This window comes from Parambassis ranga, chromosome 19, assembly GCF_900634625.1.
Source record: "Parambassis ranga chromosome 19, fParRan2.1, whole genome shotgun sequence".
In the NCBI taxonomy this organism is placed as follows: Eukaryota; Metazoa; Chordata; class Actinopteri; family Ambassidae; genus Parambassis; species Parambassis ranga.
Genome location: NC_041039.1, coordinates 24,017,673 through 24,032,515, shown reverse-complemented (window position 1 = coordinate 24,032,515; position 14,843 = coordinate 24,017,673). Strand labels below are relative to the sequence as shown.

The 14,843-nt window shown below is 50.2% G+C and overlaps 1 protein-coding gene across 1 annotated transcript; it reads left to right on the top strand.

Moving 5' to 3' along the window:
- The first annotated feature begins 5,106 nt into the window (after nucleotides 1–5,106).
- On the top strand, nucleotides 5,107–14,394 carry trhr2 (thyrotropin releasing hormone receptor 2). The gene is made up of 5 exons (XM_028430542.1): nucleotides 5,107–5,489; nucleotides 5,801–5,933; nucleotides 6,403–6,554; nucleotides 8,120–8,243; nucleotides 13,837–14,394. Exons 1-5 carry the CDS (start codon nucleotides 5,107–5,109, stop codon nucleotides 14,392–14,394), a joined length of 1,350 nt encoding a protein of 449 aa, XP_028286343.1.
- The last annotated feature ends 449 nt before the right edge of the window (nucleotides 14,395–14,843 follow it).

Sequence of the window (14,843 nt, the reverse complement as noted above, 5' to 3'; positions counted from 1 at the left end):
CCGTTCACACTGGGGAAAAAATGTGGCTTAAGCAGGATTTGGCCGCATCCAGATCAATCCAGATGTGTTTTTTTCCGAGTGTGAACACCTCCAATCCAGCTGAATCCAGTTTGACTTCACCCTCGAGAGGTGGATCTAGCCGGCTTGGCTCAAATGTGGTGTGAACGCAAATGTGGCTAGCGAATCCGGCTAGCCACATTATTAGCCATATTACGAGGCGCCACCTAGTGGTTTGGATAACAGCAAACACGCTGGATGAAGCCGGATTGAGTGCGGACACAACTGTGTGCTAGCCAGATTTGAAAATAGGTCTGAACGCATCCAGCTTAAAGGCTGTCTGGGCTCAATCCTACTCTAGCTGGAATGACTTTCTCCAGTGTGAACGGGGTTTTAGATGCTGCTCTATCAAACAGGATTTTCTAATTCATTTCATTACTTTTCCACAGTAAAGTCACACAGCCTGTGCTCCTTATAAGCTTAAGATATTATTCCAGCCTCAGACCTTTCATATGGTATATTTCCAGGCTGTTCTTTATGGCTTCATATTGTTCTTGTCTTCAGCAGTTTCTCCTTCATATCTTCCTAATGTTCAAAGGTTTTCTACTTTTCAAAATAAAAGAGCTTCATCCTTGCAGGTTGGTCAACGTGTTTCAGCAAATTAAATTCAGATTGCAGATTCTCCAGCAATTCAGAGCAATGCTTCACATCAGCGTTCAAAGCAACGCTTCAGCTGCAGCAATCAAACTTGCATTTTCTTCAGGAAATTCTTTTCTAGTATATTATATTATATTATATTATATTATATTATATTATATTATATTATATTATATTATATTATATTATATTATATTATATTATATTATTGTTTATAGTAACATCGACACAGATACAGCTATTTTTACAGAGTTATTTTTGCCTCTAACTCCTCTGTACTGTTTGACATTAGTTACACTAAGTTCCGTTTTTACAGTCTTTTTCCAGTAGATGGCAGCAGCGACTTTGCACCGAATGATTGCTGAAGCTGTGAATGATGATCAGAACCAGAATCAGAAATAATAAAGTATTTCTGATTGTGATTCTGATACAAACATATATGATATATACACATACATACGTCTTTTATTTATTTTGTGTTTTGTTTCCCATTTTCTGAAATTACAATTCCACATGATGTAGCTTTTGTTTGTTTTGATTTCCTCCAAGTCTGGAGGAGAAATAAACATCATAGAAATAAAGGCCACAGACACTGAACCCCATGACTGACTGAATGTTTGAGCACACTGCAGGTACTTAGTGTCCGACAACAAGAGGTTACACAGGCATTTTATTGCCATTTATTTGAATTGTAGCTGAACTCCATCATTAACACTGTGCTGCACAGTGTTTTCTGTGTGTGTGTGTGTGCGGTGGGAGATTGAACACATGAGCCCTGACAGCAGTGAGGGACTGGAGTGCACGGGGGGGAAGGACCGCCAGAAGGCAAGCGGAGGACGAGCTGTGAAGCTTAAGAACAGATGAGACGCAACTTCCTTTTGTGAATTTCACATTAAGGCAAAATGGTTTGATTTGAACGTGTGGGTCTTCTTCAGGTGCATGGTGGTGCAGTGGTTAGCACCGTTTAGCACTGCTGCCTCTGTGTGTCTGTGGTTGTCTCTGACTTCCTCCCATGTTTAATCTGAGACTCTGAATTATGAGTGAGTGTGAATGACTGTGTCTCTCTATGTTAATCCTGTGACAGACTGGTGACCTGTCCATGGGAGAAAATGGTTCTTTCTCTATGATTCAGTCAGAGCCAAACAGCAGGGGGTGAATTTAAGCTGCTGCCCATCATCAAAGATCATCAATAGTGACACACACATGCTACACCTCAAACTTCCTTCCTGTTTCCCTGAGTCCCTCTCTGCGGGGACACACAGACACACATGAAGCTCCTTCTTCAGCTGCACAGTATTTCTCCAGTGAAGTGTTGTGTTGATACCGTGTCATGGTTTTATTTTGAAACCGGTGCTGTTTCCAACATTTGTGTGTGCGTGTGTGAGAGAGAGAGAGGAGGAGAGAGAGGGAGGGAGAGGGAGAGAGAGGGAGGGAGAGAGGGAGACGGAGCTCAGTGAGTAGTGAGTAGTGGCAGCTCTGTGAGTGTGTACAGTTGAAGCATGCTGCCGACCTGGCTGTAACCAGCGACCGATGCCACTCACACACACACACACACACCTGTTATTCTGTGAAGAGGATTAATTCTGAAAGCTGACGGGGTGCAAAGGCTGATGAGGTGAGTCTTTGTTCTTTCTAATGAGGATAATGATCAGAAGTTTAGGGTCTGAGCTGCAGGCTCTCTGTGGAACAAACAGATCCCTCCTTTCTGCCTGGAGCCATGAAGCTGCTGCTCCTCTGCCTCAGCAGGGCTGCACGCTCAGCCGCTCACATTCACCTGCCTGTCAGTCACCATCACCGTGAGCCTGCCCGTCCGCTGACCTCAGCTTCTCCACCTTTAACACCTTCATCAGATGTTTGTGATCAGTGTATGATGGGGGGGAACCTGAAGCAGAGCTCGAAGAGCAGCAGAGCTCAGACAGAGTTATCTGTGGGGAGTGAGCTGTCACTAGAAGAAGAAGAAGAAGAAGAAATTCATGCTGTAAAAAGAGCCCCATGCGTGGACACACTGTCCAGTCTGTGACATCAGCCGGGCCCACAGCTCCACCCGACTGGAGGAGGGTGCAGGTTAATGATGATGATGCCCGGATGAGCTTTCAGTGGTTAAAAACAAACATTTCTCGGAATTCTTTAAAAAGTCTAAATTCTGAGTTCAGACTTTTTTTCCTGCCAAAACAATAATAATTCTCTAAAAATGGAAATAGTCCAAATAAACATAAACAAAGCAAGTTTATGTCAGGGTCAGAAGTGTTCAGGGTCAGAGCAGCTGGTGTCAGATTGATCCACTTCTACATTTTAATCTGGGGCACCCAGGAGCAGACGGGCAGCTGCGTCTGGTGGGAAAATATTATAATCATTTCATCACATCACTAAACACAGCTCGTATATGGAGAAGAAGACCTGGCCCAAAATGGAGCCCTGAGGAATCCCACAGGGAAGCTGCAGGGTTAACAGAAACGTTTGTCCATCAGCAGGACTCAAAATGTTCGAGGGGAGCTTAGAGAATCTGCAGAGCTGCCGTGCAGCAGGGCTCACAACTGTAAGAAGCAGATCAATAAACACGATCAGAGTCAAAACCAGAAGAAACGTTTCAAATATCTTAACTCAAACACGTCATTTTAGCTCTTAGAAAACCTCTTCTGATTCATCTGAGCCTTCAACTAAATCCAGGCTGACACACACACACACACACACACACTAATGTGTAAAGCAGGCGGCTGTTTTTCCTCCTTCTCCTCCTCAGATGTTAAATTGCTTCCATGGTTTTTATTTGAATGTACATATTTGTTTTCTTGCTGAGACTTAATCCCCTAAGCCTTTTTTAAAAGTCTGCCTTTAATATTAAACACACCAGAATTCAGTCAGTAAGAGCTACAGTCCTCCTCTGTGCACACTTTAAAGGGGTGAACAGAGATAAAAAATATCACCACAACAGAAGAGCAGCAGAGAAGCTGCACCGCCTGCGCCTCCTGTCCCGCAGGGGGCGCTCTGCAGACCGTCCAGACGGTAAAGGTGATGAAGTTAAAACAATAAATCTGAGGAAAGAATAATCAATAAAAATCCTGTTCTATAACTATCAGTGATGTCACCACGAGCCTCCACCCTGATTGGGCGGACCTCCTGTCCCCATGAGGTGAACCGTAGCCCCTGAACAATATGTAACTAGAACTAGCGGCCTGTTAGCTTGGCTCAGATTGTGAAGCAATACAAGAAGGAAGAGCAGCTGTGCTGCGGTCACACCTGAAGGCTCTCTGCTGAGATAAATGAGGACGGGACTATTTCCTGGTGAGGAGTGATGCTGTGCTGGCTGTGTGCTGCGGTCGGGTGCTAGGGGCTGTGTGCGGGTACTGAAAGGTCAGGCAAAGGTAAAGAAGAAGCCGCAGCAGAAAGGAGCTCACACTGAGCGGAGGAGGAGGAGGAGGAAGAGGGGGAGGAAGAGGAGGAGGAGGAGGGAGGAGGAGGAGGAAGGAGGAGGAAGGAGGAGGAGGAGGAGGAGGAAGAGGAGGAAGAGGAGGAGAAGGAGGAGGAGGAAGAGGAGGAGGAGGAAGGAGGAGGAAGGAGGAGGAGGAGGAGGAAGGAGGAGGAGGAGGAGGAGGAGGAAGAGGAAGAGGAGGAGGAGGAGGAGAAGGAGGAGGAGGAAGAGGAGGAGGAGGAAGGAGGAGGAGGAAGAGGAGGAGGAGGAGGAAGGAGGAGGAGGAGGAGGAAGAGGAAGAGGAGGAGGAGGAGGAGGAGAAGGAGGAGGAAGGAGGAGGAGGAGGAGGAAGAGGAGGAGGAGGAAGGAGGAGGAAGGAGGAGGAGGAGGAGGAAGGAGGAGGAGGAGGAGGAGGAAGAGGAGGAGGAGGAGGAGGAGGAAGGAGGAGGAGGAGGAGGAAGGAGGAGGAGGAGGAGGAGGTGATGTCCACCTCAATTTATCAGAGACAGGCCTCAGGGAGGGAAGGCCCAGAGTGTGTGTGTGTGTGATGAGTGTAAAGAGCAACCGTTGCCTCGTGGAGGTTCACAGTGTTGCATGCTGGTTAATTAGCTTCAGCAGCAGGAAACGCTCCAAACACTTGAGGGAGTGAGTCTTAGTCCTCCATGTTTAAATCATGGACAGAGGACTTCCACTCTCCACACAGAGCAACACAAAAGTGACATTTTAAATAGGAGGACTCGGTTTCTGTCGGTCCGGTCCACCATCCGTCCCTCTAACTGACCTCCTGTTCTGTCTGTAGGAGCCTGAGCAGCGGCTGGACGTCCCGGAATCATCAGGTTCTTCTCTTTATGAGTTAGAAAAAATCAATCACAGACGACAATTTCTGTGAATTCACAGAGTTTGAGTCTGACCTGACCTGTTAGATGTCAGAGCAGCGTTAAATGAGAGTGAAGAAGAAGAAACATGGCGTCACTGTGGAGTCTCGGCCCTCATTTCCTGTTTTTCATCAAATGAAGCCAGCGTGTGATTAACAGACAGCAAACATGGCCGACAACGTGAGCTCCAGAATCGACACGCCCACCAACATCTCTCTGAGCTCCGGCCTCGCCGTCTCTGAGTCGCTGGAGTACAAGACGGTGTCGGTGTTCCTGGTCCTGCTGGTGTGCTGCGTGGGCATCGTGGGCAACATCATGGTGGTCCTGGTGGTCCTCACCACTCGCCACATGAGGACGCCAACCAACTGCTACCTGGTGAGCCTGGCCATCGCCGACCTGATGGTGCTGGTGGCGGCGGGGCTGCCCACCGTGGCAGACAGTCTGAGGGGGACGTGGATTTTCGGGCATGCTGGGTGTCAGTGGATCACCTACCTACAGTACCTGGGCATCAACGTGTCCTCATGCTCCATCACCGCCTTCACCGTGGAGAGGTGAGGAACTGCACCTGAACTGCTGTCTGTGTGTGTGTTAGTGATGCAACATCATCTGTTTATGTCTGCATCACTGAGCTGCCGTCACATCCCAACTATTAATATTTAATGTTCATTATTTTGGATCCAATAATCAGACACACAACTAAAATGACACTTCCTGTATTTCTGAGTGTCTCCTTTTTGTCCAAATACCTGAGTCCCTGAGTGTCCCTTCATCTTGTTCTCAAACATGAAAGATAATCTAACACAGAGATCACACACATGATCCCACCTGCCTGCCTGCCATGGTGTCTCCTCTCCGCCTGCAGGTACATCGCCATCTGCCACCCCATGAAGGCTCAGACGGTGTGCACGGTGTCGCGGGCCAAGCGGATCATTGCCGGGGTCTGGATCTTCACCTGTGTTTACTGCATGCTGTGGTTCTTCCTGGTGGACATTCAGGTGGGAGGAGCTTATTTTTCCTGCTTCACTGATTTTACCTTCAGGGATAAAAAAACATCTTTCCTAAAAAGGTCAGAGATTATTCTAAGAATCACAGGTTCAGTGAGTGTGTGTGTTGTTGCACCGTGGCCTCAGTGAGTGTGTGTGTTGTTGCACCGTGGCCTCAGTGAGTGTGTGTGTTGATGCACCGTGGCCTCAGTGAGTGTGTGTGTTGTTGCACCGTGGCCTCAGTGAGTGTGTGTGTTGTTGCACCGTGGCCTCAGTGAGTGTGTGTGTTGTTGCACCGTGGCCTCAGTGAGTGTGTGTCACACACTCATACAGAAAACATTTGTGATACAAGCACCTGTTGGGTGAAAATTGCAGATGAATGTGAGACTTTTTAAGAGCGTGCTGCCATTTCTGAGAGTGCTGTCATCATGTGGAAGAGTGAAACATCATTACCTGCCGCCATCATATCTGTGACACGCAGGTCGGCCAGGACGGACACAAGCACTGCGGCTACAAAGTGAAGCGGGAGCTCTACCTGCCCATCTACCTCATCGACTTCACCATTTTCTACGTCATCCCGCTGCTGCTCGCCATCGTGCTGTACGGCCTGATCGCACGCATCCTCTACCTCAGGTACTGATGATGTCATCACAGGGTTTAAAACTACATTTAACAAACAGGGTGATTGATAAGTCTGTGGCCTCAGGTCCCCTACAGAGCATCGTCCACTGGTCTGAATGTTAGGGATTAAAGTTTGATGAGAAAAGAAATATAAGATCTATGGAGGAGCAGACAGGGTGTAGATGGAGGAGCAGACAGGGTGTAGATGGAGGAGCAGACAGGGTGTAGATGGAGGAGCAGACAGGGTGTAGATGGTGTAGCTGTAGGAGCAGACAGGGTGTAGATGGAGGAGCAGGCAGGGTGTAGCTGTAGGAGCAGGCAGGGTGTAGCTGTAGGAGCAGACAGGGTGTAGCTGGAGGAGCAGGCAGGGTGTAGCTGTAGGAGCAGGCAGGGCAGGCAGGGTGTAGATGGAGGAGCAGGCAGGGTGTAGCTGTAGGAGCAGGCAGGGTGTAGATGGAGGAGCAGGCAGGGTGTAGATGGAGGAGCAGGCAGGGTGTAGCTGTAGGAGCAGGCAGGGTGTAGATGGAGGAGCAGGCAGGGTGTAGATGGTGTAGCTGTAGGAGCAGACAGGGTGTAGCTGGAGGAGCAGGCAGGGTGTAGATGGTGTAGCTGTAGGAGCAGGCAGGGTGTAGCTGTAGGAGCAGGCAGGGTGTAGATGGTGTAGCTGTAGGAGCAGGCAGGGTGTAGCTGGAGGAGCAGGCAGGGTGTAGATGGTGTAGCTGTAGGAGCAGGCAGGGTGTAGCTGGAGGATCAGGCAGGGTGTAGCTGTAGGAGCAGGCAGGGTGTAGATGGAGGAGCAGGCAGGGTGTAGATGGAGGAGCAGGCAGGGTGTAGCTGTAGGAGCAGGCAGGGTGTAGATGGTGTAGCTGTAGGAGCAGGCAGGGTGTAGATGGTGTAGCTGTAGGAGCAGGCAGGGTGTAGCTGGAGGAGCAGGCAGGGTGTAGATGGTGTAGCTGTAGGAGCAGGCAGGGTGTAGCTGGAGGAGCAGGCAGGGTGTAGCTGGAGGAGCAGGCAGGGTGTAGCTGTAGGAGCAGGCAGGGTGTAGATGGAGGAGCAGGCAGGGTGTAGCTGTAGGAGCAGGCAGGGTGTAGATGGTGTAGCTGGAGGAGCAGGCAGGGTGTAGATGGAGGAGCAGGCAGGGTGTAGCTGTAGGAGCAGGCAGGGTGTAGCTGTAGGAGCAGACAGGGTGTAGCTGGTGTAGCTGGAGGAGCAGGCAGGGTGTAGATGGAGGAGCAGGCAGGGTGTAGCTGTAGGAGCAGGCAGGGTGTAGATGGTGTAGCTGGAGGAGCAGGCAGGGTGTAGATGGTGTAGCTGGAGGAGCAGGCAGGGTGTAGATGGTGTAGCTGTAGGAGCAGGCAGGGTGTAGATGGTGTAGCTGTAGGAGCAGGCAGGGTGTAGATGGTGTAGCTGTAGGAGCAGACAGGGTGTAGCTGTAGGAGCAGGCAGGGTGTAGCTGGAGGAGCAGGCAGGGTCTGGTGTCCTCAGCCCTCAGTAATATAATTGCTGTGTTAGGATCAATCTTTCCCATGATGCCTTGTGCTTGAACTGGTGCTGTTTGTGTGTGTACCCCCCCACAGCCCGCTGCCCAGCCACCCTGATGCCGGCGCCACCACGCTGCGCCGCAGCTGCCGGGAGGCCCCGGAGGTGGGGAAGGGGGGCCGCCATGGTCGGCCAAAGAGCGCGCTGTCCTCCAGGAAGCAGGTCTGCTCTCAGGTCACCTTTCTGCCCGTCACTTCTTCTTCTGCGCTGTAATTACGGTGCAATAGCTTTGTTCACATTTGACCGCGGCCTCGTCTCCGGCGGCATGTGAGTGTGATGCTGCGGCCGACACGGAGGCCATGATTTGCTCTGTAGAGCGCGGTGATGATGCGGCCCTCGGCCAGTGCGCGTGTGTGTGTCTGTGTGTGCGTGTCTGTGTGTGTGTGTCTGTGTGTGTGTGTGTCTGTGTGCGTGTGTGTAATGGCTGCTGCTCCTCAGACGGCCTCTCTCTGACTGACGGCTCCTCTTTGTCTCTCACTGAAAACATTCGTCCTCTGAGGGCTTCAGTCTTGAAAGCCTCCACCTTCCTCCGCCTTTATCCCCTCAGCAGGATGACACAGTTTTAGCTTTTAGTTCAGGACGGACGTGTGTCCACATTATGTCTCTTCTCTCTGGAGACATTTGGACTGAAAGGCAGTTTTAACTCTTTGCTTCAGAAATTAGGTAAATCTACACACGGGGGAGAGAGAGGGGCAGAACTGAATGACTTCATGGAAAATGACTTAAAGGGAAAAGATGCCACTTTTTGTGGACAGACGTAAATTTGGACAGCTGACGGCAAGAATGTAACTTAGTAAGTAACAAAAGAGACTTTGTGTAATTATAACATTTAGGACCTGGCTGCACTGCATCTATTTACATTTCAGCTCTGATACATAATCAATACTGGAACACATTCCTTCAGGAGTGACTCCAGAGCGCCCTCTAGCCAGCTTAAACTGCTGTTTGATTCACACACAGCTGAAGAGGTGGAGCCTGGTTGGTGCTGAATTCTCCTATATGACAGAGACCAGGAGACCAAACCAGTCTTTGTTCCAGGCTGTAAACATGTTTTAACCTGGAGGTCTATGAGGACTGACTCTCTGCTGCCTCTAGAGGCCGCAGGGTGTAAAACTCTTTAAATACAGAAGGTGCTGTGCAGGCTGAGGGAGCGTGTTGGTCCCGTCCTGCAGACACATGCACAGAAAGGTCACTCTAAAAGGCCCTGAGACGCTTCAAGAGACAAAACCAAAGCCAGGAAGAGCTCACATGTTCACACACAGTGTTCCTGCTGAGAGGTGACCAGAACCTCCCTGCCGAGGAGCGCTTCATGATGAAACACTTCTCCCACATGTTCCCTCTGCTTCGGGCAGATAAAGTGTCGGGCTTTCGGCACGCTCCCTCAGGTGGAGGATTCATTAGCGGAGCGCCTTCCTTCAGACAGCTTCCAATTAAAAAAGCAGTTCTCCACATGGAGCCCAGTTACTCTTTGATATCAGTCTGTGAGTCAGAGACACAGGCCTGACCTGTCCACGCTGTGCCTCTATCAATCTCATGGTCCTTGAATGCATCATTCAGGAAACTCTAAGCTTCAAGTATTTCATTTAAACTGTGTCAGTTAAACATCCTCCAGAAACAAAGAGTCAGTAAAATCTAAAAGTCCTGTCCTCCTCAGCAATCAGCAGGAAGCCATGGAGTCACATGTGAGCAGCAGTCACATGACCAACATTCAGAGAGTCTCTGTCTGACCTGACCAAAGCAGAGGGAGCTGGGTGGAGGCTGACCCAGGATCCTACAGGACAGATCACACCTCCCAGCAGGAGTGGACGAGGCTGAGGATCCCACAGGACGAGCAAGCTGAGCATCCCCTGTTGCTATGGTGACGCTGATAGATATTTGATGTGCAGTCTCTTCATGCACTGTATAGCACTGCACGCTGGATGAGGATGGACGGCTGCGCTCAATGAGCAGCTGACTGCTCCAACCTGAAAACAATCGAATCAGGATGACTCATGAGAGGGACCAGCTGCCACAAAGTGTCCTCACTGGATGCTGATTGGTCCAAATCATCAGAGTTTGGCCCCTGGCACACACAAACACGTCTGCTGAGGTCATGTGACCTCATGGATCTCAGGAGAGTCCGGCAGCTTCCTAAAGCAATAACTGTGAGTGACAGCTCTCACATCCTTCATCGGTTCTCCTACAAAGACGGGCCCTCTGGTTCAGAATCAGTCTGAATCCATCCAACACAAGTCTGAACAGTTCAAATTCCAGAACCAAAGACCAAAACTAGTCCAAAAATAAACCCAAACTCTAAAGTGAGTCCCAAAACCAACTCCACATCTGAGTCTGAAGTCAGGTCCAGAAGAGAGCATGTGCTAGGTCATCCATTCCGGTCCCCGCCTCCAAACTGCACGTGTGGGAGTCGCTTCTGGCCGCTTGTAGAGTAGCAAAACCTAAACGAAAGACCCCGTTCACACTGGGGTCAGGCAGGGTCTGGTGTCCTCAGCCCTCAGTAATATAATTGCTGTCTTAGAATCAGTCTTTTCCATGATGCCTTGTGCTTGAACTGGTGCTGTTTGTGTGTGTACCCCCCGCAGCCCGCTGCCCAGCCACCCTGACGCCGGCGCCACCACGCAAATCTGGATATTTTCTATTTTCTATTTCAATCCACCTCGGAGGTGGATCAAGGCGCATTGCCTTACATCTGGCTCAGGTCCGAACGCAAATGCGGCTAGCAAATAGTGACATTATACTTCCAGTTCACGGGGACAGTGTCCGGGCCGCGTACAAAAGCAGTATGTAAACAACCGTCGAACTACGACAGCTTTGCCCCGAGTGTATTTTCCACAGGGCTACAAAGGAATAAACTGCTGCTTGAACCGGGAAAAGGAAAGAATGAGCGACACAGGACAAAAACAAAAAACAATGCATGACGCATGCGCACATGTGGTCCTGAATGGACTCTGTATTTTACAAGGCGCCACCTAGTGGCTTATGGGACAACAAACAAGCTGCGTTAAGATTGATTGAGCGTTGACATGTGTGTGTGATTGTGTGCCAGATTTGAAAATAGGTCTGAATGTATCCAGTTTCAAGTTGATCTGGATTTAATCCCACTCTAGCTGGACTGACTTTCTCCAGTGTGAACAGGGTCTAAGGCCCACAAGGGGCCTGTGTGTGTTTGTCAGAGACTGAACTCTGGCGTGGCAGATCTTAATCTGGTGTGTTGAAGGGTCTTCATCAGATTTGCATAATGTGATTTACATTAAAGTGTAGTTACTGTGGATGAAGCTCCTCTCAGCTCCTCACGCTCCATCTGATAGCAGCTGGATAAACCTGTACGTCACAGAGTGGCACCTTTATAATGGGAGATTAATACAGAGTGCGCTGAGATTACGGCACTGCTTTAATCTCTTCATGTCTGTGATCTACTCAAGTGTGTGTGTGTGTGTGTGTGTGGAGGTGGGGTGGGGGTGGGCGGGGGCTTGGTCATGGTCGCCCCAGGCGATTCCACCAGAGGAAAAATTCTTTGGCTCAGTGGGCCGGACTGAAAGACGTGACTTCACTTCACCACCAAGACGCAAAAACAGAAACAAATCTGTTTGTATCCGGGCGCCGCGTAATTACTGTCATAATATTCATACTCAGAACGCCGCCCTGATGCTTCGGGGTCATTATCACAGTGCAGAGATAATTAGGAAGCTCTCCTCCCGCCTCCTGCCTGTTCAGCTAAACGCTTTGTTGTGCAGAGATAATCTACCTGCTGAGCTGGCTGTCACCACTGTAGGCGTGGACACACACACACTTATCTTAAACAGCATTTTGCTGAGAGGAGGCGCGTGCATGATACCTGCTGTCGACCTGCTGCGGCGTGGAAAACATGGACGCCACGCTTCAGCAGGACGCAGGGGCGAGGCTGGGAGAGAAGGAGGTGTGCAGCATAATGTTGACTGATAAGACTCATCACACACACACTGTCTCACAGACAGTGGTTCAGAAATGTCGGAGCTGTTACCATGGTCACCAGCCAATGGTGATACGGGGTGGGAAGGAGGGTTATGGCATGCAGAGGGAGGCTGCACACAATCCTGATGGGCTCACCCTTGAAGGTTTTAAATGTAAGAACAGACAGTGCCCCCTGTGGTGGATAAGTGAACTACAGCCAGCATCCTGTGCTGAGTTCAGACTTTATTGATCCTGTTTAAACAGCTGAGTTTGAGCTGTGTGCTGGTCTTGCTCATCACCAGGATCTTCTCCAGTCTGGATGAGTCCAGTGCTGCAATGCTTTCACTACAACCCTCAGAAGGCTGCATGAACAGAGAGCAGCCTGCGCGCCGTGGATCTCTGCTGTCATCACTGTCTGTTCAGACAGTGATCGGTCGATGATCACTGGGCTTTATATCAACAGACGGAGTGTATAAGCCAGCACAAACATGTGAAGGTTCTTTCTGCGGACAGAGGCTTCCTCTGCCTGTGGTTCCTCGTGTATCTTTATGGTTTGCTGCCTTCACTCCTCTCCCTGCTCTCTGCGCCTCGCCTTTTCCACTTTTCAAATGACTCAATTAACCCAGAAGCCTCTGTTAACCACCTCTTAACACACACTCAGACACACACAGCGTTTTAATTGCTGGTGTCGAAGCGCTCCTACACAGGCAGGAACTCAGACACACGCTTTTCTTTGGCGACTGCTCATGCATCCTCTGATGAGGACTCAAATAATCACGAAGCAATCATGGCTAATCAGAGACATTAGAAGCATGCCTCATCAGCACATACTGCATTGGGCCTGCAAGGCTTGCCTCGGCTGCCCGTGCCTTTCTGCACGGTGTGCTGATTGTTACGGATGAATATCAATATGATTTCCAAAACTAATTCAAGGCGCCTCTCTCATAAATTTGTTTTCACCAATAACACCATGATAAACAAGCAGTCGCTGGGAGGAGGATCCGAGGATCAGATGTGAGCAGCTAGAAGTTCAGGTTAGGATCTGTATCATTCTTTGCTCTACCTGTGCTCCACCCTTTTTGCCTGTACTGGAAGTATAGACGGTCTCATGGCGGCAGGTCCTCCCACCCCTGAGACACCTGTGGGTGACGTCACAGCTGGTCCATGTTTGGCTGCAGTCTGTGGACGGACGTGGACGTGAACTGTGACGTGGCAGAGGGAGCTGCTGGTGTGGAGTCAGGCTGTGGTTAATGAGAGGTGGAGCTGTGGGAGCTGCTGTTCATTCACTGATCTCCTCCAGCAGCAGCCGGTCCCCAGGCAGCTCCCACGCTGCTGAAACAGGACTCGTGCTAATGATCATGTGTGTGCCGAGCTGTGAGCGGCGCTCATGTCCTCGTAGAGAGGCGGGCCGTAAATAAAGAGACACTGAAACACAGAGGCAGCTGTCACTGGGCGGCAAATGGAGGGTTGTACCAACACAGTGACAAGAAGGAAAACACCACTGCTCAGTGTGTGTGTGTCACTGCAGCATAGAGTCCTCCACACACTCACACACACTCCATCCTGTCTGCAGTCAGAGAGCCGTCAGGGTGTGTGTGCAGAATCACTCAGGTACTCAGACAGAGATCAGCTGCAGGAAGCTGCAGGTCAGACAGAGACTCTCTGAGTGTTGGTCATGTGACTGCTGCTCACATGTGACTCCATCATGGCGTCCTGCTGGCTGCTGAGGAGGACAGGACTTTTAGATTTTAACATACTTATGAATGTTGCATTGAAGGAGAATCAGACGCTGGTTTTAAAGGTTATGACCTGTGTGTCTGTGCTGCAGGTGACGAAGATGCTGGCTGTGGTGGTGATCCTGTTCGCTTTACTCTGGATGCCGTACCGGACTCTAGTTCTGATCAACTCCTTCGTGTCTGCTCCTTATCTGGATGCCTGGTTCCTCCTTTTCTGTCGAACCTGCATCTACGCCAACAGCGCCATCAACCCTGTGATTTACAACGCCATGTCCCAGAAGTTTCGCTGCGCTTTCCGCGGCCTGTACCGCTGTCAGCGGCCCGAGGGACATCAGAGGACGCTGTCCACCATCCAGAGCGGCGGCATCGGCACCATCCGAGACCTCCGCGTCACCCAGGCCAACGCCAACGGAACTGATGAGAAGGCGAGGTGGGCCATGGTGGAAATGACCACGAAGCAGAACGGAAGCAGTCACCAAGAGACGGCAGCTGTCAATGACAAGACAGCGGATCATCCTCCTCAGATCAGCCCGACATGTGAGGTGGATCCAGGTGAGGCCATGGCGACAGGTAACGAGGAGCCGGGCCGACCGGCCGCTAATGATCCCAGAGTCAGATATGAGCATCCTGTGAACACTGACTCACTGTAGAGCACAGAACAGACATCACAAAGGAAGAGAACGCTGCTTCATTCATGATCCAGAAGGTCCAGTCCTCCTGAACCACCGAGGTCTGCGCCTGCTGCAGCTCTATAAATGATCCATGTTGGTAGAGGAGAGGATGCTCAAATAATTCATACACCATCTTCACCAAACTCTCCACTGACGCCCAGAGAAAAGGAGCGTAATGATTTTTTGCTTCTCTAATGTGTCAATCATCCTGCAGCTTTAGAAAAGTCTGAGCAGCGTCTGCAGCAGACGATCGACCCGCCCTGCTGCCGCCTCTTCTCTCCTCTGTTTGTGCATTGAACTCTTCATATTCTGGTGGTTCTGCTCCTTTAAAACATCCTGACGGACAGAAAGAAAGAGTTCATAAAATACCTGCACTGACGTGGGGCAGACGAGGGTTAGACTACCGTTAAAATACAAAGGCTTTTTAT